The sequence below is a fragment of the Neovison vison genome, chromosome 8 (genome assembly GCF_020171115.1).
Source record: "Neovison vison isolate M4711 chromosome 8, ASM_NN_V1, whole genome shotgun sequence".
NCBI classification, from domain to species: Eukaryota; Metazoa; Chordata; class Mammalia; order Carnivora; family Mustelidae; genus Neogale; species Neogale vison.
In genome coordinates this window covers 104,491,102-104,513,636 of record NC_058098.1, presented here as the reverse complement: position 1 = coordinate 104,513,636, position 22,535 = coordinate 104,491,102, and the positions used below count along the sequence as shown (strand labels likewise).

General features: G+C 52.7%; 1 protein-coding gene across 1 annotated transcript in view; it reads right to left on the bottom strand.

The window, feature by feature from the left end:
- Positions 1 to 11,091: 11,091 nt before the first annotated feature.
- The window catches only part of ATOH8 (atonal bHLH transcription factor 8), a 30,487-nt gene continuing 19,043 nt past the window's right edge, over positions 11,092 to 22,535 (bottom strand). The window contains exon 3 of the mRNA XM_044261554.1: positions 11,092 to 12,133. Within this exon, the coding sequence (XP_044117489.1) occupies positions 12,128 to 12,133 (6 nt within the window). The 3' untranslated portion in view covers positions 11,092 to 12,127. The remainder of the gene's footprint in view (positions 12,134 to 22,535) is intronic.

Genomic DNA, 22,535 nt, shown 5'->3' with positions numbered 1-22,535 from the left:
CTTTTATCAAAAAGTATATCCTAGGGGCACCTGGGTGGCTCAGTGGGTAAGCAGCTGCCTTCGGCTCAGGTCATGATCCCAGAGTCCTGGGATCGAGTCCCGCATCGGGCTCTCTGCTCAGCAGGGAGCCTGCTTCCCTCGCTCTCTCTCTGCCTGCCTCTCCGTCTACTTGTGATTTCTCTCTGTCAAATAAATAAATAAAATCTTTGAAAAAAGTATATCCTAGGGGCACCTAGGTGGTTCAGTCGTTTAAGCATCTACCTTCAGCTCAGATCATGATCTCAGGGTCCCAGGATGGAGCCCCCTGTCAGGATCTCTGCTCAGCGGGGATGCTGCTTCTCCTTCTCCCTCTGCTGCTACCCCTCCTTGTGCTCATGCTCTCTCTCTCTGTCAAATAAATAAATAAGATCTTTTTTTTAAAAAAGTACATCCCAATTGTAAATGCTTTTTCTACTTGGCATGACAGCACAAGGACTTTCCTATGATTGTTTTTAGTCTTTTTTGAAGTAACAACAGTACATTGTAGAAAATATGGAGAACAAACCATAAAAAAAAAAAAAACCTGTAAAACATCTTTAATTCTAAAACTCCCAGGGCATCCCTGTGGCAAGCCAGGGGGATACTCACTCTAGCATAACAGCTCTAGAACCTTCCTAAGTATCAGAATTATCTGGGATTTGTTGTTGTTGTTCTTAAGAAATGAAGATTCCCTCTAAAAACTCATTAGAAAAGTAAGCCGTTCTCCCACCTCAGGAAAATGAAAATTAAAACAATAAGATGCCTTCCTCCTCATTAACACATTGGCAAGAATTCAAGTGTCATATGACATCCAGCGCAGGCAGGGAAATGGGTATGACTTGCCACAATCCCTTGGGAAAATAATCTAAAATTGTTTATTAAAATTAAAAATACTCTACACTGTGTGTATTTGACATAACAACCTCACTTCCAGGATTTATTCTGCAGAAGCAAAAAGCTCAGAATGTGAAGCTATATGTGCAAGGATATTGGCTAGAGTTCCCAAGTCATTTGTTCAACAAATATTTGTTGTTCTACTATTATGTGCCTGGCACTGTTCTAGACGCTAGGGATACATTGAATGAAACAAACAAAAATCCCTGATCCCATGGAGCTAACCTTTCAGAGGGAGGGAAAAAAAATCAATAAGCAAACAAACATAACATGTCAGTCAGTGAAGAGTCTGGGGAGAAAAATAAAACAGGGAAGAAGACAGAGAATGCCAGGGGCAGTGCAGTGAGGGAGCATTGCAGTTTAAAACAGCGTAATCAGGGAAGGCCTCACGGAGTAGGTGGCGTCTGATCAAAGAACTGAAGAAGGTGAGCATACCGGTCATGGGGATATTCTGGAGTAGAGCATTCCAGGTTGGGGAACAGCTGGTGCAAAGGCCCGGAGGCGGGCTGGGCTGGTTAGGTGAGGTCAGGTTGGTAACCGGGACAGGTGGCGCAGGCTTTGGAGGTCACCGCAAGAACCTGGTTTTACTTCCAGGTGGAATGTAGCCATCTCTGGGAGGCACATACGAATTTGGAAGTCAAGGAGTGGCCTGCAAAGGGTGTGCTCCCTGGAGTGAGGGAGGAGAGAGAATGACAGGCTTGAGTACCGAACCCCAGGGCAGCCAACAAGCAAAAGAGGCTGAGAAGAAGCAGCCAGAGAGGTAGGGGGCAGCCCCAAGGGACCTCACCGATCGTGTGGACCGGTCCGCTCTGGTGCGGACTGAGGATCGACTCCGGACTTAGCATCATGAACATCCTGAGTGAGAATGACGGGAAGATGTGGCTTTAAGGGAGGACTTTGGTCACTGAGGATGGGCGCTTCCTTGTAGGAGCTCCTCAGGGAGGGAAACAGAAAGAACCCAAGAGCAAGAAGGAGCAAGAGGACGGCAGCTGACAGACCCTGCCAGTAGCCAGGGGCAGCTGGGCTTCTGCAGGCAACAGTGGGCCACTCTGCTGTGTCCCTGAGCAATTGCCTGGTGGCTGCCTATCACCCAGCAGATCTCTGTGTTAACGGAGTCTCATCTAGAGCAAGCCTGTGTCTGCCAAGATGGTCCACACCCTGCCTCTGAGAAAGCGTCCAGGCAGCAGGGGCAGGCACTGGCTCCTTGGGAAAGTGCTCAGGCCCAGGGGAGGAAATGAGCCCCTGACTGAGGACTGAGGACCGGGCCAAAGGAAGGCCGCAGCCCTGGGAGGGGCCCAGAGGGCTAGGGGACAGGCCAGGCCAGCCGAGGCCAGTCCTGAATGAGAAAAGCAGATGGAATGAAATGCCTCTTCCTTCCTACAGTGGGTGATGCCTGGTGGGGCAGGCAGGCTTAAATTGCTGAATTTGGAATAGAACTTAAGTAGATTCTTTTTAAAAAAAATATAAGTAGATTTTTAACTCAGCCTGGTGTTGACTATGAACTTCTAGGGCGATAGAATTATGTAGCTGGAAGGAGCTTCAGTCATCATGTCCAACCACATATTTTGTGGATGGAAACAGAGAGGGGAGTGATTTGCCCCGGGTCACACAGGAGTGAGCAGCAGGGCCGAGCACCAGAGTCAGAGCCTCTGCACCTGGGACAACCTGCATGCCAGGAGGTCTCTGGGGTGGGTACACAAGGGAGCTTGGAGACCACAGAGCCACTGGCTACTTGTACTCAAGAGAGGTGACCCATGGCGTTGAAGCTGCCTTGGAACCCATACCTAGAGGAAACCAGGCTGGGAAGGGGGGCAAACAGGAGCCAGGAGAGGCAAAAGGGGCTTCTCCAGAAGACAGAGAAGAACCAAGAGAGGCAGGCCTCTTCTGGCAGGGCTGGGCTCTGGGAGCAGGGGAGAAGACATCCTGAGAACAGACTGGCCCAGGTGAGAGAGGGAGATGGCAAGTCTGTGATGAGGCAGGGCCTCAGGTGGGCTCAGGACCCTGGAGGCAGGTGCACACAGGCCCTGGTAAGGATGAACACACACTCCTGGCTCGTCCTGAGGCTGAGGGAAGTTCCCTCCAATCCTCTGAACGGCTTTGGGCTGGAGAAGCTCAGTAGTCACCGATTCCCCTCACTGCACGGTCCCTGTGGCTCATGTTTCTTACTCATTTCACACCGGGGAACACCCATTTAACTGATACTCTTCTCCCTCACCTGAATCTCTGCTGGGCCCTGTGGGACATCCGGCAGGCTGGAGTGGGATGGGCAGGACCCTCGGGGCTCCCCCTGCAGGCCCTCACCAGGGCAGAGAACCCCAAGGAGCCCTCCCATCCCAGAGTAGCAGTGCTTTCCAGCAAGGCCTCGGGTCCTGAGGGCCCTTCTGCCCTGGGGAGACAGCTGGACCCCCTCCCTGACCTCCCAGAGTTCACGAGCCCACGATCGAGCCAGGAAGATAGAGGGAGAGACAAGCAACAGTGTCATGAGGGGAAAGGAGGTGTCCTGGGAAGCCCGAGCCATATGGAGTTTGGACCAAGGGTGAAGGACCTTCAGTTGAGGGGGTGGGATCGGGGGCTGGGGAGGTGAGTACCCAGATTAGCAAGACGGCTGCTCATTCACTTATGATTTCTCTAAAGATGCTGTCGTTCTTTGTGATCTGTTTCACAGCTCTGGCAGGCCTTTGCTCCTTCAAATAATTTTTCTGGTTTAACAGATCCTCTTTCAGGAGGAGAAATACAGCTGAACAAGGCTGGCAAGAACAAGGCTGGGTTTCCAGCTCTTCGTAGAGGCTGAGCCTGTGCGGGGAGTTGTCATCTGAACCCTGACCTCCAGCATGCAGGCAAAACCCATTCAGTTTGGGACTCAGGTTGCAGTTATGAGGGACCTTGGAGAGAGCCACCGGCTACTTGCATTCACGAGAGGGGACTCATGGAGTCGAAGCTCAGGCCAAGCTGGACTCCAGGCCTCCAGGTTCCTGAAGGGGCCCATGTTCTCCCTGCAGTCCCAGGAGGCTCTACTCTGGGTGCCGCCTCCCTTGCCTTTCCCAGACCCGTCTCCGTGGGAGGAGAGAGCTGCCGTGGACCCTCTGAAAGGGGGAGTGAGCCCAGCATGTCTGCCTGCTAGAGAGAGGTCTCTGTGGAAAGTGCTGACAGGGAAGGGCAAGGAGGGGACGTGGTTCAGGACAGTTCGTCCAGTTCCCTGAAGGAACAGGACAGGGCACACCTGCGAGGCTGCCAAGAGGGGGCCAGGGCCCCTCAGGCAACAGTACCCCTCCAGCTTGGCTCCTGTCCAGTCCTATCATCAAAGCCAGGGAAGGCAGCCCTGACAGATGTCACCGACACTGAACTGTCAGTCATCCCAGTGGGTCCCTACGGCACAGCAGGGCCACGTGTTTGGTGAGGGGTGGAGGGCAAGGCTCTCCTTCGTTTCTCCAAGCGCTAACCGAGGACCACCCCACCAAGGCATTTCCCAGACGGCCTCACCTCTCGGGCCTCAGACCCACCTTGAGTTTGGAGACTGAGCTGACCAGAGCCCCTCTGGCAGTGACTGGGCCAACCATGTGTGTAAGAAAGTCCTCGCTCATCCCAAATCCAAACATTTTAGTGACGCCATACACCAGCAGTCTCCAAACTGTGTTCCAGGGAACCCCCTTAGTGTCCCGTAAGACATTAGGGTATGAAATAAAGCTTAAATGCACTCCATCAATAGAAGAATGAATAAACAAAATGTAGTATATAAAAATAATAGAATATCATTTGGACAGAAAAGGGAATAAAGTTCTGATACATGCTGCAGCGTGGATCGATCTTAGTGAAATACGCCCAAGAGGGAAGGACAAATAGTGTATACTTCACTTACATAAGGTACCTAAAATAGGCACATTCATAGAGACAGAAAGTAGAATAGAGGCTAGCAGGAGCTGGGGAACATGGGAAAGGTTTTCGTTGGGGATCATGACAAAGGTTAAGATATAGATAGCGGGGGTGCTTACATGGCATTGTGTGTGTCTTTATTTAATGCCACTGAATTGGGAATTTAAAAATGGTCAAAACGACAAATATTATGTTACATATATTTTACAACAGTAAAAAAAAAATCTTTTTAATAGAATAAGTGCTTGGTGCCTGGGTGGCTCAGTGGGTTAAAGCCTCTGCCTTCAGCTCACGTCATGATCCCAGGGCCCTGGAATCAAGCCCCGCATCTGGCTCTCTGCTCAGCAGGGAGCCTGCTTCCCTCTCCCTCTGTTTCTGCCTTCTTCTCTGCCCACTTGGATCTCAGTCCATCAAATAAATAAATAAAATCTTTAAAAGAAAAAAAAAGAGTAAGTGTTGAAATAAGTTGGAGAAGCACTTGTTTTCAGAGTTAAATTGTTTTCTTACACAGGACTTTTCAGAGCCTTTATTACGCTGTGGCCCCCAATGGAGAGGATCATCCAACCCTTTGTTCTTAGAAGGCTCAGTCCTGTTCATCATAGAGTTGTTCCCCAAATTACAAATTTGGCTTCTGAGGCTGCCCCTTAGATCTGGGAGAGGCACTAAAATCTTTGTCAAATCTGGATATTTATTTAGAAAACCAAGGTCAACAGAACTAGCCCAAAGTGTGCCCAAAAAATGCCTTTTTGTTTTATTTTCTTCTCCAAAAATGGAGATTTCTTTCTTGGGACTTGGAAGTATTTTGAGTTCTTCATTAAGGAAAAAAAAAAAAAAAAGACGAAGTGTGTGTTGCACGCATGTATGTGTGTGCAAGAGGAAAATTCTCTAGAAACTTCTGGTATGGAGTTGGAGATGAAACCCCAGAGGATGAACGCCTGTTGTCTGTGGGCCAGATGGCTTTGAAGGTGGTTTGGGGTGTGAGCTTGGCACGGGGCTAAGTTCAGGGCTCTGTCTGCCTCTTGGGGGAGGGGGCAGGCTTTGTCCTCTTCCCTGCTCCTGATGGTGTTGTCAGTCAGCTGTCTTTAGACATGCCTCGGTTACAGGAAGCCCTGAAGGGAGGAATGTGTCTTCTCCAGGCCATGTGTCCCTCCTCCTGGAAGCAAGTCTTTAGATACCTGCTCAGCTAAGGGTGGGTGAGAGCCCCAGGCTGCTGCCTTGTTTTTCTGTGACCTTTCCATTGGATACCGTATTTTATAGTCTCACTCTTCTGGTCTGGCTTTGGTGGGGACCTAGGGCTGGTTAGGGGGATATTCAATTGAAGAAAAAAGGCTGGATTCAAGCCCCAGCTGTGGGACAACTTAGGGTGAGTCATGGCCCAGAAATGTAGTGTCAGGGAGTGAAGCCAGAGGGGAAAATATTTATAACTGCCGGAAACATGATGAACCTGTCAAAAATACATGAAATCAGCTAAATAAATTGGGAAGAAAAAAGCAAAATCTTGTTTGGTTATGTGAGTATAAACATTTTTTTTTTTAATCACCAAGAAAGAGAAAAATAATTCCTCTACATACAGCTCCCTTATGGGAATGATGCTTGGGGGAAATCAAGGAAAAGTGTCTGGGTTCTCTTGAGCTGAAGCAAGTTAGAGAGATGGGATCAGCCATAGGAGGCAATTGGGAGAGAGAATATGAATTCAGTGGACCCAAGAGATCAAAGCCAACATAACCATGGGGCTACAACCCTCCCCCCAAGAATCCTGGGAGACTTGGGGTCATGCTGGGCTTCTGTGAATTTGGGGTGGGGGTCGAGATGTTTTTATATCTGAGCGAGAGAGAGAGCTCTTAGGATGAAGGACAAGCACCTAGGCCATGGTGTTGGGTAAAGCAGGGTCCCTCTGGCTGCCCAAGTTCTGGGACTGAGAGAACTCGTGCTCTGGGAGAAACTGGGGTGTCGGGGGGCAGGGGGGCATCTGGGTAGATCTTGGCAGAGCAAAGTTAGATTGAAAAGGAACTGTTTCCATTGCAGCAAGCACTAAGGTTCAGAAAGAATGTTGTTTCATGGGCAGCCAGAGAAAAGGAACCTGGGATTCAGCCAGCACCCCGGGGTCGCCAAGATGCGGATCACAAAGACTGCGGAGACGTTGGAGACTCTGGAGGAGAGGCGGGTCCGATGGGCAGCGAGGGAGCCTGGATTTTGACCTGGCTGAGGTGGGTGCAGGGAAGGGACTTCAGAAATAGACCTCTATGGGCCACCTCAAGGGAAAGGTCAGCGGTAGCCGATCAGGGACAGAGAGGCCCGCCAGGGGGCGCCATACAGCTCCATGGGCAATAAGGAAGCCTGTCTCCCCAACCTAGCCTCAGTCACTTCTTCCTTGGGGTGCACGGGGAGGCTGGCCTAAGGGTGTTCCCACTGAAACTCGCTCCAAGAGCCCAAAAGGAGTGCGTCTCTTTGAACGATTAATAGTGACTGCCCAGAGCGCTGTCAGGAACTCCGTCAGGTGGCCTCCAGGCCTGCGAGAAGAGCCACTGCTGTTGATACCGATGGGCGATGTCTGCGGTGGGGGCAGGCCGGGGTTGTGGCAGCGTCCATTCATTCATCCTCGCACAGCCCATAGCTGTCCACCTGCTCCTTGCGGGCCTCTGCGTGCACTCCATTCTCCAAGGCTCACCTGCAGAGGGAGCAAAAAGCCCCAGGCCAGGCTCCACTCTGCTCTAGACCTTCTCCCTCGGAGCCTCTTTAAGGTTTTGGAAAAGGCCTGTGTCCCATTCTCTCGGGGTCTTGAACAAATTAGCTGCTCGGTAGTTATTTGTGAAAGGAGAAAATAAAGGCGTGAATCACCGTATTTCCCACTTTTTATTCATTTAACAGAGAAACCAATATATACATTTTGCAAGGCCTTTTCGAGGATTTGGAAATGGATTAGACCCAATCTTTGCCCTCTAGGGATATCATAGCACCATCTGGAGGTTAGATATCTGTAAAACCAGGTCATTACGTACAAATCCAAGTTCCTTGATGGTACCTGGCTTCAGGAAGGCAGACAGAGCTTGTCCAGGGTCTAGGGTCTCAGAGGGAAGATGAATGCCAAGGTGAGAACCAGGATGGGGGTGGGTAGCGGAGGATGAAGCCAGTTGCCCTTCTCTTTGCCCCCTCTCTGTGCCTCCCAAGGAGAGCACCCCCCATGCCTCCCTGTCCTACTGGAGCCTGGAAACAGACCACAGCTGAGCAAGTGGGGCGGCAGCAAGAGGTCCAAATGAGAAGGGTTGTACAAAACCCTTTCGAGGAAACCCTTAAAGATGTCTAAGTCTTGCTCTGCCCCTGGACACTGGCGATGACTTTGTCGCTCAGGAAACAGCATGGCCAAGAGGGAGGCAAGTGCAGTACCCGCTCCAGCCTCCAGGGGGCCTCCTCCCATGGCTGACCCCAACACAGCGCTGGCCTCGGCCCCTGGGGATTGTGGGCACGAAGGGGCTCTGTCTGTCCCTCCAGCTCCCAGCACAGTCCCCGCACACAGCCACCCAGTTCCCCACCCCTGGGGCCTACCCCTCCTCTTCACTGGACAATGAGAAAGGGGAAAGGGGCGAAGGTGGGGTAAAGAGAAAGGACAGTCCAGGGTCTTGGAGGTCTTGGGGTGGTGGAGGGAGCCTAGGAGGAGGTCTCAGGCCAGAGTGGGGGTGGGGCATAGGGACCCAAGGGAGTACGGAGTGGTGAGACAGAGTCCACTTGGGGCCCTGGCCAAGCTGTGAGCCCAGAGAGGGGCCCGGGGACTTGTGGACCGCCCTCCCCAGAACTTAAGCCTCACTTCTGGGGTAGTATGAGGCTGGAACCAGAAAGCACTGCAGCCACCGTGCACGGAGTTTTTGAAGCGTCGTATGAAGCTTGGTGGAGCCAGAAGCCCCAAATCCTGAAGCAGCTGTCTGGGTTTTTGTCCTGCGGAGAGCAGGAAGCATGCGTACTGCAGGAACCGGGGACACAGAGAGGTACACGCGCAGACGTGTGCCTGCACTCTCATGCAGGTGCCCTGGGTCCCCTGTGGCTGATGACTGATGAGCCATCACAGGGCTGTGGGGCCAGGACTCAGAGCAAACAACAAAGCAGGAGGTTGTGTCACAAACAAGCTGGCAGGGGCTCCGGGACCAAAACCTTCAGCTGGACCCGGACACATGAAGAGGGTGGCTCTTCATTGTTTTTACGTGGGCGAGGGTCTTTTTGCATGGTTGCTTATGTAAAACAATCTAAAAGACTGTCAAGGAGATCTGAACCTATCTTAAACAGATTTCCCTTCCCGGGGAATATATGCAAGTGTGTCCACGGTTGTGCGTGGGAACACGAGGAGGAGTGTATGTTTGTGTGTGTACGTGCAAAAACACACAAGCTGCTGTGCTGGTGGGGAAGCTGGAAGAAGAAAGAAAAGCATGGACTTTTAATCATTCCCCACACGCGTGTGTGTGCATGTGCACACAGAGCTATACACACACGCACACCCATCCATCTGCATTTTTGGCCCAGCCTGCATCCCCATAAACTGCTTTTAGGTCTGAGACCCAAGCCCACTTTAAACCAGTAGTTGTCCACCTTGCTGGCACATTGGAATCACGTAGGGAATTTCTTAAAAATCCCAGTGCCCTGGAACATTCCAGATACATTATAATTTCTGGAGATGGGACTTTGGCATAAATACTTCATATCAATATTTAATCATCTCCTGAGGTGATTCCAATGTCCTTCCAGGGCTAAGTTATTTGTTTTTTATTTTTTTTAATATATTTTTTTTAATTCTTGGATTTTATTTATTTATTTGACAGAGAAAAATCGCAAGTAGACGGAGAGGCAGGCAGAGAGAGAGAGAGGGAAGCAGGCTCTCTGCTCAGCAGAGAGCCCGATGCGGGACTCGATCCCAGGACCCTGAGATCATGACCTGAGCCAAAGGCAGCGGCTTAACCCACTGAGCCACCCAGGCGCCCCAGGGCTAAGTTATTTGTATGTGTAGAAAGCCCTTCTCCCATTCCTCTGCACAGAAAACTTCTATTCATCCTTCAAGACCCAACTCCCAAGTCCCCTTTGGAGGAAACTTCTTCCTGACAACTTCCCGGGGAGAGCTGGTTTTTCCTTTCCTGAAGTTCCCAACACCATCTTAGATATCTGACTGCTTCAATTATGACTGCTTCATAATTATTTGCTTGTCTATAAGTACCATGACCTCTGTGAAGAAAAGTGCTATGCGAGAGCTGTCTATTGCCGACACCTAGCTCCATGTCTGATACGCAGCCGGTGATCCATAGAAGCTTCAGAATGAAATAGAAGTATGTAATGAAGGCCAGGAACAAGAGGGGTGGGGAGTGGAGGCCATGGGTTTCTCTCGGTGGGAAGGCAATGACTCTGGTCCCCTGGCAGCAGGATAGGGGTACCTCCCTACGTTTTAATAACAGAAAGGGTCCTCTTATGTCAATAGGTTTGATGCTGATTGGTCCACACTTCCTGTTTCCTTAGGAAGTGCCACAAGCATTACTCAGAAATTCAGAGAGACAAGAGAGTGGGTTTGTGACCTGTGCCTGGAGTCCTAGGTGACCAACCTCTCTGTCTCTATATTTAGAGATGTATTTAAATTTATTTAGAGAGAGTGTATGAGCAGGGGGAGGGGAAGAGGGAGAGAGAGAGAGAGAGAGAAGCCCCAAATAGACTCCCAGCTCGGGACTCAATGCCAGGGTCCTGGGATCATGACCTGAGCCAAAACCAAGAGCCGGCTGTTTCACCGACAGAGCCATCCAGGTGCCCCTTTTCTGAACCATCCCCTTGTCACCTCCACTCCAAGCCCACTCTGTCTATCTGGCTTCCAGGGCACCTTTGCTTTGAGGAACACTATGAACATCTGGGTCCCCTGCTTCTGTCCCAGATCCAGAACAACTCAACAATCTGGTTCTTACCCAAGGGCTGTGCCTGGGAAATGCTTGTGCAAGGGAGGGAAGCTCCGGTCAGCCCACTGGGCCTGCAGACCCTCCTGCCCTGGCCCAGGAGCCTGAGGAACAGACAAGAGAAGGTGTCCTGGGGCTGAACGAAGTGAGTGAGGTCTGAGGTGGAAAGAGCTCCTCACGTTTCTGACCAGGCGTCCTGGTCACTAGTCCAGGCTGAGGTCATGCTACGGGCCCCCTACCCCCTGACACACACAGACACACACACTCACACACTGCCCACTTCCTGAAGGGTTCTCAACCTCTAGGCTGAGACCAGCCTCTCCCCTCCCCCACAACTGCCCCTCAACTGACCAGCCACAGTCCTGATCGCCCACAGAGTCCATTCAACACGAGCAAGTGTTTTCTTTACATGTTGGGGCTTTTACTTCAATTTGAAGCAGATGGTTGAGCACAGATGTGAACAGCTTTGGCCTTTTGAGCACAAGGAAGAACAGGCCTTGGCTTTGAACATGCCTTCCCCCCTCCTCAACTTACTGGCCCGTTCCCCTGGTCCCTTCTTCCCCTCTGCACCCCCCTCCCCGCTGCATAACTGGCCTTCGTGCAGGGCACCATCTTGTTTTCCCAGCCAGGAGTAAGGGTTACAGGCAAGGCGTGGCTGGCTGGTCTGGCTGGGCAACAGAGACCCTTTAGGTGACCTTGGTGGAGCAAGACCCTGGGGTGGAATACAATATTGCTTCTTTCCTCCCTTCCTCCTTTGCCTTGATGCTCAGGGACCAAGGAGCCTGGACCCAGGGAACACTGAGAATCAGGGTCAGAGGCCTAGGCAGCCAGTGCGAGGGCGAGAAGAGGGCCAGGATCTCATATCCCACTCCATGCAAGTGCCCCCAGCCCTCTCTCATCACCCCCAGGAAGTTTATCTTGTACCCAGCCGGCTCAGGGCCCAGTGTAGAAAGAGAGTTCCAGGTCAGAGGGTCGAGCCCTTCCAATGGTCACCAAACATCCATCCCTTCCATGAGTTTCCAGTGGGATCGCTGCTGACTCGTCTTTGGCTTGGGATGGCTTTGGTAATAGGAGGAGCACAAGTCATAGAGCAATGGTGCGGCTTCCCATTGAGGGGTGTTCTCACAATTTGTTCAGTGTCTCTGTGGAATCTTTGGCAATGAATTTCTGCAGCCCTGGGCAAGGGGGAGGCTTTGCTCTCTTCCTCCCCACCAGGCAGAGGGCAAAGTGCGGAGTCACCGGAGTGGCCGAGGGGGGACAGGAGGGTGAGAGGGAGGCAGGTGTACTCCCGCCCCACCCTGAGAGGCAGTGGTCTGAGCATCTGGTGGTATCTTGGAGAAGAAGACAAGGCTGGATTTGGAGAGCTCAACTTCTCCTCAGGCTTGACCAGAAAGAAGGCGCACAGCAGCATCCTTGGTCTAGCCTGGGGCCAGTCACTCCTGAAAGAAACAACCAACAGTCAGAAGAAACCCTACTCAGCTGACTCCTGTTTCTTAAAGGCCAGCTATTCGCAGGGTCTGGCACTGTCAGCCCCTCCTCTCATTTACTCCTTGCTGCTGCCCCAGGAGGGACTCTTGTGGCCCCAGCAGGCAACTGCATCTTGACGGGCTCAGTAAGGGACGCACTCAGCATCCGAACCCAGGACCCGCTGCCCCCAGAGCCCACACTGCATTTTAGAGCCATTACTGATTTTATCAGTTTGGGGAAATGGGCAAAGGCTGCAGGGGCTCGAGGGAGCTCAGAGATACCTGTATTGATCACACAACCCTCCAGCTTATACCCCATGGGGATGGCCGTCCACAGCTCCCCTTCCCTCCACTGTTCAGACAAGAGCACTTTTCCCGAGTCACCGGGCCAGCTAGAGGTGCGGCCCACCGACCCGCCCGCTGGGGGAACCTGAGAGAGGTCACTTAACTTCTCTGGGCCTCAGTGTCCTCATCTAGAAAATAACACCACTGGACCAGCTCAGGAATTGCCAAACTTGCTTTCAAGCCATAGAAATGTGGTCTGAACTGTGGAGGCCTAACCCAGAACACAGAGACCTGGTCTGGTGTATCTGCAGCAGCGGGGTAGGGGGGACACAGGGAGAGAGGGTTGCAGGGTACATTCCCTCCAGTGTGAGGCCTGGGACAGCTCTGAGAACCCAGGGTGTTAAGGAGCACAGTTTGGAAACCACTAGGTTAGACCATCTGTAAGGGCGTCACCGGGCTGAGCACTGGAACCTTCCCTCTGGCCTTGCTCTTGCTCCTGAGAACGGGGACCACAGGGTGTGACTTGCTATCAGGAAGGGGCAGGAGATGGAGAAAGGTCACAGGGACCACTGGGACTTTAGGTTTTGGGAGAGGTCAGAGTGGTGGGAGTGGGTCCGTCAGGACACGTCCTCCCAGAACAGGTCAGGGGAACAGGGGCGCCTTAACCTGGCGCAGCCTGCTCCTACGATAGCAGGACTCCTGCAATCACCCCAGACAACACAGCTAAGACAGTTCTTTTTGAAGTAAAACATCTGTGGGGCCCCTCCACCCCGCCAGGGGTCTTGCTCGTGTCCCCCTCTCAGAGCTGGCGCAGGAAACTGGCCACAGCAGGATCTGAATCCAGACCCGTGGTGTTTATTCGGGCGCAGAGAAGCTGCTCCAGCTGAACTGCAGGCCTGGGGAGCCAGGTCGCAGCCAAACCACGGGGCTGGGGGGCTGCCAACCGCAGGCTCTGGGGAGCCTTGGGGAGCCTTGCAGGCCTGGGGCGCTGGGCTTGGCCCATGGCCCAGGGGCGAGGTGGGGGCAGGGTTGGAGGCAGGGTGTCCAAGGGGAGGGGTCGCCCAGCTAGCAGAGGCCAGGCAGGAGAAAGGCAGGGGGAGAAGGGAGGAGGGAGCACTGCTGCGTGCACCCAGGTCCAGGTTCACCTCCTCTGCGCGCTGTGCCGCGCCCCCCGGCAGGAATCTGCTTTCTGTTACCGCGTCTGAGGAGGAGGATTAAGAGGCGGGAAGGAAACCCATGGGGATGGCACGGGGTCTGTGGTCCAGGGGTGATTTACAGCCCGCGTCAGCCGGGCGCTGACTGCCTGGGCGGGCCCTTTCAGGCCGGGCCGCCTGTGGTCTGGGGAAAGGCGCAGAAAGCTGGCCCGGCCAGCCGCCCAAGCTGTCTTACTGGCCACTCCATCAAGGCACCGGGACCCTGTCCCAGGCCCTCTGTTGGCTCTTGAACCCTGCGGAAACCATGACCACTGCCCAAGGGCAACCAAAAGCAATGGAGCAGTTTCCTCTCGCCAAAGCCTGACCTTCAGGAATCCATTCCACGCTTTCCCTGGTGACTACGCTGGACCTGGGTTCCCACCGCCTACCTCCGCGCAGGAATCCCAACACATGCACCAACCATCCAAGGAAGTCTTATGTCAAATGGGGCATGGTGGGAAGAATACAAGGAGGTCTTCGGTGTCAGCACCTCCTCTGAGATTAAACAGCTTTATGACCCTGGGGAACTTACTGCCCCTCTCTGTGCTTTAATTCCTTCACTTATACAGCAAGTACAAGTACATAGACATAGACATGTGCTTTCCCCCAAAAGGTCCTTTGTAGAATACTAAACGGGTGAGGTATATCCCATGAGTCTGGGAAACACCACAAACTTTGGCCTCATCTTGGAAAATCACTACGTATATTAGCATATTAAAGGCTCTGAAAAGTCCTGCAGTAAAGAAATTTGCCTGGCTTTTTTTATCCACTATCTGCTGAATTCATTTGATCCTGTGATCACAACTGCACTTTGAGGCGATCTGTGGCCCTTCCCTGGACTTCAAGTATCTGCTTCTTTCCTGCCTCAGCATCCCAACCCCAATGTCCAGTGGGGGCTGCAGTTTGGTCCAGCCTCAGAGTTCTTCTAGAGACCAGCTATGCTTGAGGGATAGGAGACAAACCCATGGATGCCCCTTCAGAAGGGGCAGGGTGTGTGTGTGTGTGTGTGTGTGTGTGTGTTAATTACAGGCAGGCAACTGTAAATACAGAGGAAAGGGCTGGCAAATATTCCACATTGTGACAACCATACCACAGACCCCTTCTCATGGAAGCAGGGGCAACATCCTGTGTCACCCCATGTGAGAAACACAGCTTGAGAGGACCTCTCGACTCCCATCCAGCTCTGGCTTTTTATGGGGGGTGTTTTGTCTGGGCCAAGGCTCTGGGTACAGCTGGGAAAGGCTCTTGGCTCACTGCCCTAAGGACCCCCAAAACTCTAGCCCCTTACCATAGAAGATGTCCTTTAAAGAGGGTCTGATGTGAAAATAAACTTTGAACATGGATAGACAAGATGGCCTCTCAGGTCTCTTTCTACGGGTCTGCCATGCTGAGTGCGAAGGAGGGGATTTGCTCAGTGTGGTAAAGCAGTTGAGTTCATCAAATTTGAAACCGTCTTTTGATCTGTCCATTCATTTGTGGTCAGAACATCAGCTCCACGAGGACAGGGACAGGGTCTGTTTTATTTGCTGATGTAGCCCCAGAGCCTAGAACAGTCTAGACACACAGGAGCACCTCAATAAATATTTGTTGAACCAGGAAATAAATATTTCCAGTCACGGGCATTTTATTTACTATAGCTTTTATATACCATGGAATATGTTTCCTGTTTCAAATGTAACTTAGCATTTTTGTAAATATGCCTGTGCTTCAGGGAGACTTCGGGTAATTGTTGTGAATCCTGGAGCAACGCTGCACCTTTTTCACTTTTGTTCAATTCCCTTTTTTTTTTTAGTTTCTAATGATACCTCCTCCGCTTACCAAGTTTGTCTCTGGCTTTATGAGGACTGGCTTTCTCTCTCGATCACGTCTGTATACAACAGCACAATTTTGCCATTTTAGGGGCCTTTTTAAAAAATGACTCTAACTGCCTTTTTTTTTTTTTTAAGATTTTATTTATTTGACAGAGAGAGCGAGAGAGCACAAACAGGGGGAGCAGCAGAGGGAGAGGGAAAAGCAGGCTCCCCGCTGAGCAGAAAGCCTGATGTGGGGCTTGATCCCAGGACCCTGAGATCATGACCTGAGCCGAAGTCAGACGCTTAACCAACTGAGCCACCCAGGCGTCCCTCTATCTGCCTTCTAAGGTGTTTTGCCTTTTAAATACATTTTTCAGTTTATGATCTGCATACTCATTTTCAATCCACTCCACCTCCTTAGCCATTTTTTACTATTTTAGAATTATACTTTTTTAATATTTTAGCAGTTTGGAGATAGCCTTCCAGATGCAGAAAAAGATCCAATGGAATGGAAATCCTGACAGCTTTGTTTGTTTGTTCGTTTCTCCTAAAAACAACAGTCAGATTTCAAATGTTGTTTTAAAACAAAACTATGGAAGATGAGCAGGGAGTACACGAGAGATGCATTTTCAACCCCCACACTATTAGGTATTATTTTAGCTTTCACTTCTCAGTACACTAACATGTGGGCTGGGAAGGGGGTTTGTGTTTGGTTCTAATTTTTTTACTTTTTTATAAACATAGAATGTATTTTTATCCCCAGGGGTACAGGTCTGTGAATCGCCAGGTTTACACACTTCACAGCACTCACTGTAGCACATACCTTCCCCAATGTCCATAACCCAACCCCTCCCTCCCGGCCCCCCTCCCCCCTGTGTTTGGTTCTAAACGCAGAACACTGGGGTCCACTGTGGCTCCAGAGTCAGTAGACCGCGGGGGCCCTGGGCAGGTGGGTTTAATCTCTCCATGCCTCAGTTTCCCCATCTTTAAAGTGAAACCAGTAATAGTACCCGCCTCCCAGGCCAGTTGCGGAGAATCAATGAGACAATGGAGCCATGCCCCCACCAGGGCCTCGCATTCCGAGTGCTGGCTCACCTCCCTGCAAAAAGCTGGGTCCTTCCTTTGATGAACTGGTGTCTGAAAACTTAAAAAAGGCTTCACTTGGGGCGCCTGGGAAAGCCTCTGCCTTTCGGAAAGTCGAAAGCCTCTGCCTTCAGCTCAGGTCATGATCCCAGGGTCCTGGGATTGAGCCCTGCATCGGGCTCTCTGCTCAGCAGGGATCCTGCTTCCTCCTCTCTCTGCCTGCCTCTCTGCCTACTTGTAATCTGTCAAATAAATAAGTAAAATCTTTAAAAAATAAAATAAAATAAAAAAGGCATCATAGTCTGAAAAGTCTCAGGTAATCAGAAATAGTCACATTGAACCAACTGTCATCTTGACCTTGCTTTTGATGGATTTTAAAAAAAATAGACACAATTTCTAAAATTATGCAAGGCATGTCCATCACCTCATGAATGGGTAACCAAAATGTGGTGTATCCACACAAGAGAATATTATTCGGCCAGAACAAGGATGGAGGTACTAACCCGTGACAGAACATGGATGGACCTGGAAAGCTGTGTGCTAAGTGGAAGAAGCCAGTCACTAAAGGCCACATCTTCTAGGATTCCATTCACATGAAGTGTCCAGAGCAGGGAAACCCACAGACTAGCGGCCCCCAGGGGGGTGGGGGGGCAGGGAGGACAGTGGGGTAGGAAGGAAGAACTGAAGGATAGGGGTTGTCTTCCTCCCCTGAGAAGAAAATTCTAAAACACGCTGTGGTGATGGCGGCACATAGCAGTGAAAATACTAGAAACCACTCAGCTGTACACTTCCAGTGGGGGAACTGACGTCATCTTAGTCAAGCAGTTAGGTTTTTAAAAATTACGTAGGTAGTTATATAATGTTAATTATAGAAAGGTTAGAAAAAAATACAGAAGAGTGAACAGAAGGAAAAATTTCAGTCACCTCAATCTCCCCACGGGGAACATGGGGTGACTACTGTTCCTTTACTTTCCTCAGGCTTAGACGCAGCTGTAGAGTATTTGGCGGGTATTTGCTTGGGTATTTATTTATTCACTGGCTTATTTTTTTTAAATGTTTATTATTTACATATCCTCTGACATCGACATAGAATTTTATGGACGTGGAAGCGGGCCGTGCCAACTGCATGGGAAGCAGGGGTTTGTGTTCTAACGCTCCGGCCTGTCCGCCTCTGCCTCTGGCGCATGTGTTTTCCTATCTTCTCCATGGTCCAGGCACTGCGGAGGTTATTCTGGGCACAAGCACAGGCCCGGGCTTCTGGCCTCCCAGCTTCCCAGGGAACTGGAAGCAGGTAAGGACCAGCCCACCCCAGCGCCTCCCGCCCCGCCTGGCCTGGGCGCCAGGGGTGACAGGCAGGAAATTTATGAGCAGTTGGAGTTGGCTGCTATTTTCCGAGGGCGGCAACATGGTGTGAATCAAGGATCCCACTGTGTCCGGGCTGGGAGGGCCCTCTGAGGTCCCAGCCCTCTAAGAGTTGCAAAGTTAGGGCCCGAGGCCCTGGTGAGCCAGGAGAATCCTCCTGGGGACCGTGGATTGGGAGAATTCATTTACTCAGCAAAGATACACTGGGTCCCTACTGGGTGACAGCCGTGTGACAGGCATGGGGTCAGAGTCCCAGCTGGGGGGCAGCTGATACCGTGACTCCAGAGTGAGGCTGAAAGTCACTGGGGCTGGTCTGTGCTGTCAGGAGCGGCTGAGATTGCCAGGGGCTCCAGGCTGCAGTGCAGACAGCTGTCCACGCAGCTTAGGGGCTGCCCTCTCCGGCACGCCTCAGCCGCCCAGGCCGGGAGCATGGGTGGGTCTGGCAATCTAAGCCCCTCATTTCCTGAGGCCAGTGGATCCGTTCAAACCTGAGTCAGCCCATGACATACAGAAGCACTTTCCTACCAGTAAGCAAGAATGACCGACCGCATCAGACAATGCCAAGATGAGAGCCGGCAGCCCTGGGGCCTGTCCTAGGCCAAGCTGTGAGGGGCAGAGCCGGGCCCCAGGTGTGCAGGCAAGCTCAGAGAGGGCCCTGTCCACATACCCCACACTGTCCTAATGGCTTACCACCTGGACCATAAGCTCCAGGGAGGGCGGGGTTTCCCGGCCGGGTTCCTGCTGTCTCCCCAATCCGGGATCATCGGAGCTAACTGGAGTCCAGTCTCTTAACCCTCCACATCCCACCTCCACTGCAGGCTGAGAAAGCTGTGCTTCTCTGTGTTCCCAACGCACCTCATACGGATCCCTACATCCCTCCGTTCCACGAATTATTGGTGGTATGATGGCCATCATCCCCTCACTCACCCTAAGCACCCCCAGCACGAGCTCCTGAGGGAAGGAAGAGGTCATGTTGTCCTCAGCACCCCTGTCCTGCTAGGCTGCTGTTTACCGAGGGTGGCCTTGTGCCAGGCGCCACACTCGACTCCTTTGCGTGTGCTGTTTTACACCCTCCCAGGGAGGTGGCCGTTGCTGCTCCCATTTTGCAGATGAGGGAATCGAGGCTGGCACAGTTTTCTGGCTTCTCCAGGTCACCCCGCTACGATGCAGGGCAGCAAGGCAGACAGACCCCTTGACCTCCGGAGAGCTCAGCTTCTTTGCTGGCAAAGCGGGATTGGCAAGTCCCCAAGCCATCCCCCCAGCTGCCACCTTCTTGGGTTCTAAGAAAATCTCAGTCTTTGTCCCTTGAGCCTAAAGGTGGCTGGAACTGGGAGGCCTGGCACTCCCAGAGTCAGGGCCAGAGCCCATGAGGACCCCACTAAGCCTGCAAAGGACGGCCAGCGAGACCCACAGCCTCCGCCGTGCTGACGCCTTCTTGGGCTCCAGGCCACTCTCTCTGGCTGCCAGTCTCTCGGTTTCTCTCTCCATGCTTCGCCTGTGTGTCTCTGTGCCAACTCTCTCTTGGCCTCTCCTTTGTTTATCTCTCCCCGTCCGTCAGCCTATCTGTCTTTCTTGGCCCCCACCCCACCGGCCCCACAGCACAGGGCACTGTGAGGGTCGAGCTGGCCCGAGAGACGGCCTGAGGCCCAGCTGCTGCAGCTTCCCATCTGCTTCCCATTCTGCGACGCTGTCCAGCCAATTCTACTTGGCTGCACACTGCTCTTTCAGACCCCAGAAGCCCAGGGAGCCCATGACCTTGCCCCACAACCAGAAGAGGCACTCAGACTAGAGGGAAGCAGACATCTGGGTAGACAGGTGGCCCAGCCAGGTGAGGATGGCCCTGCTCCCTGGCAACTTCCCGGTAGGCCCTGACCCATGCCCCCCACCCTCACCCCCACTCCCCCACACACTGCACACATACACTCACACCTAACCGCCGTGTCGACAGACCCGTCAGGCCTGCTTCTTCCCCAGCTGGGGATCTCCCCGCCACCACGCCTCTGCATTCTCAGTACCCTCCTCGGCAGTCCTTACCGCAGCTGGCAGACGGCTGGGGTGACTGGGCACCGAGCAGACAAGCCAAGTCTCGCCCAAGTGCTGGCCAGCAAGCCTTTGCAAAGACCGCAGTCATCTCCAGGAGACCCCCAGGACCAGTGCGGGAAATATATTAGGCGGTCATAAGGTCCCTGGACAGCACCCCGAAATCAAATGACTTCCACAAACACTATGCAAATGCAGTTTTAAGATGGGAAAAACACCTCCCCTACCCTTTCTCACAGTCCCTTGGCCCCTCACAGCTAGATCCTGGAGGCACTGTGGGATCCAGGCCAAGGCGGGGTGGTATCTCTGACCAGAGCTCCTTACCCACTGCCGCCCCATCTATCAGCGACGACCTAAAAGTAACTTCCAGCTGCGCCAGGGACAGGCCAAGACTGGAAGAGAATCGAGTGTTTTGCCCACACGCATGTGCACACGCACACCTACTCACAAGCAACACAGCCCTGCAGCAGGAGTGCCTCCCACAGCCTCTGTTTGAATCCTGACTTCCCCCATTCTACCAGCTGTGTGACTCTGAGCAAGTTACTTCACCTCTCTGTGCCTCCATTTCTTCACCTATAAAATGGTAGTAACAGTGATCTACTACCCGAGGTTGTAGGGAAGATTCAGGAACACAATGGTGGCAAGGCAAAGCGCTAGGCACTGGGCAGCCCCACGTCAGGGCACACGGGTGTGTGTCTGTGGCTCCCTGCCATTGGCCCACTAGCTTTCTGAGGCAGGACCGTGTCTCCACCTCAGACTGCCAGGGTCCCACTCAGTACTGGGCACAGAGGAGCCGCCTGTCCGATGCTGTGGGCGACAACTGGAAACCTTTCCTTTCTTTCTGCTTTCTTTCCCTCTGCTTCATTTCCCCCACTCATTCAGCAACTCTCTCCTGCGTGTTCAGACCATGCCTGCTCCCTCTGAGGCACTGGGGATCCAGCAAGTGAAATCAGGAGACCAGGAGCCCTGCCCTCCCCGAGCTGACATCCTAGAACTGGCCCTTCCCCAGGAGCAGATTTCCTTAGGGAAAGGAAGCCTCGCATTTTCTGTGCCAAACAGCTTGGACAGGTCCCTTCCCAATAACTGATGCATTTCCCTGCATTCTCAGTCAGACGTTACTGGATGTACTTTAGCTTCCTCTTGACAACCCAAGGTCAAGCCCAGAAACATCAGGCTACAGGAGCCTCCCCAGGTCCTTGAGGCTTCTGGGGCCCCCTCCCCCAGAGGCGCGACATGGCACAAGCCTCTTGGCTCTGCAGAGTGTCTGGCATTGTTCTTTCTGCTTTTCTGTTTCTTCCCACACCATCAGGCCACCGGCTGTGACTCCAGGCGCCGTCCCTGCACCTGCTCCAGGAGCTGGCCTCCCACTTGAATTGGTTATTTCTGTTCAGCTGCTCCGATCTGAGACTCCAGAGAATCAAGCTTGTAAGAAGTGGGCACAGATGAAGGGCAGTGGGCTCAGGAGAAGGCCCCCCTGGGGCTCTCCTATGAGCTTTTATGCATGGCCTTTGTGTCCCCAGCTCTGCACTCCAAGGGGTGGGGCCTTTGTTTTGTTCTCCAAAGTGACCAGGCACCCAGAACAACGCCTGGTACATAGTAAACACTCTGAAGTATGTGTTCCTTAGTAAATGTGCGGGGCCCTCATGCTTCCTTCATCGTCTTCTGCTTATGGAACTAAAGACACAGAACAAGTAAGAATCACTGTGTGTCTCTGCAGGGGGTAGGGGAGCAAAGTGGGTCAACCTTTTGCGAATAACCCCACTGACCGCCAGGCCACATGCGGTGGCAGAGATGTGGGGGCAGGGGAGTGTGGTGGTCACGCAGCAGGCGGTTGGTTCTCAGCCTCACCTGCTATCCCCCCGAACAGGAGCGCAACCCACCATGTGGGAGGCCCCCATGCGACCCTGAGAGACGGTGCCTACAGATGCACCAGGACACCTGTGTGCACAGACACACCAGAAGAGGGACAAACAGGGTGTCCCCTGTCTGTGCAACGGAACCAAGTCCTCGGTGGCAGCCCAGTCCGGTATCCCTTCTCTAAATCACTGGGTGGGGAGATGTGACTGGGCTGACCCTCAGACCCTCAGACCCACCCGCCTCCAGGGTGGACTCCCTGTGCAGTTCACACTCCCACCCTGGGGGTAGCAGAGGACAGAGATGGTCTAGATTCATAAGCACTTGTGTCCCAGGGCTGAGGAGCTGGCCTCACCCTGCCCGGCCTGCCCAGCTGTCTGTCTGAGCTGGGGGACTTCGCTGCAGGGTCCCAGCCTCCCCATCTACCTGCCATAGTTAGAAACACGCATCCTGGGAGGCTGCTCTAGGAGTCAAGTGAAAAAGGGGCATGAGAGGGCTCTGCAAACTGTAAAGCACCGTGCAGAGAGGTTCAAGATCGCTAGTGGCCTGGAATGGCCCTCCAGCTTCTTTGAACCTCAGTGCAGGAAGCCGAAAATGGAGGTACTGGCACTGATTTCATGGAGCCATGGTAAATAGTCTGTGGCTAATGTGGTGACGCTGGTCAGCCCCACCAAGAAGAAAACCACCCTGTCACAAAACGGTCAATTCTCCAGGGAGGAGCCATGCGGCTGTTTAAGCCTGCTGCACTCCCAGCATAGCGATCCC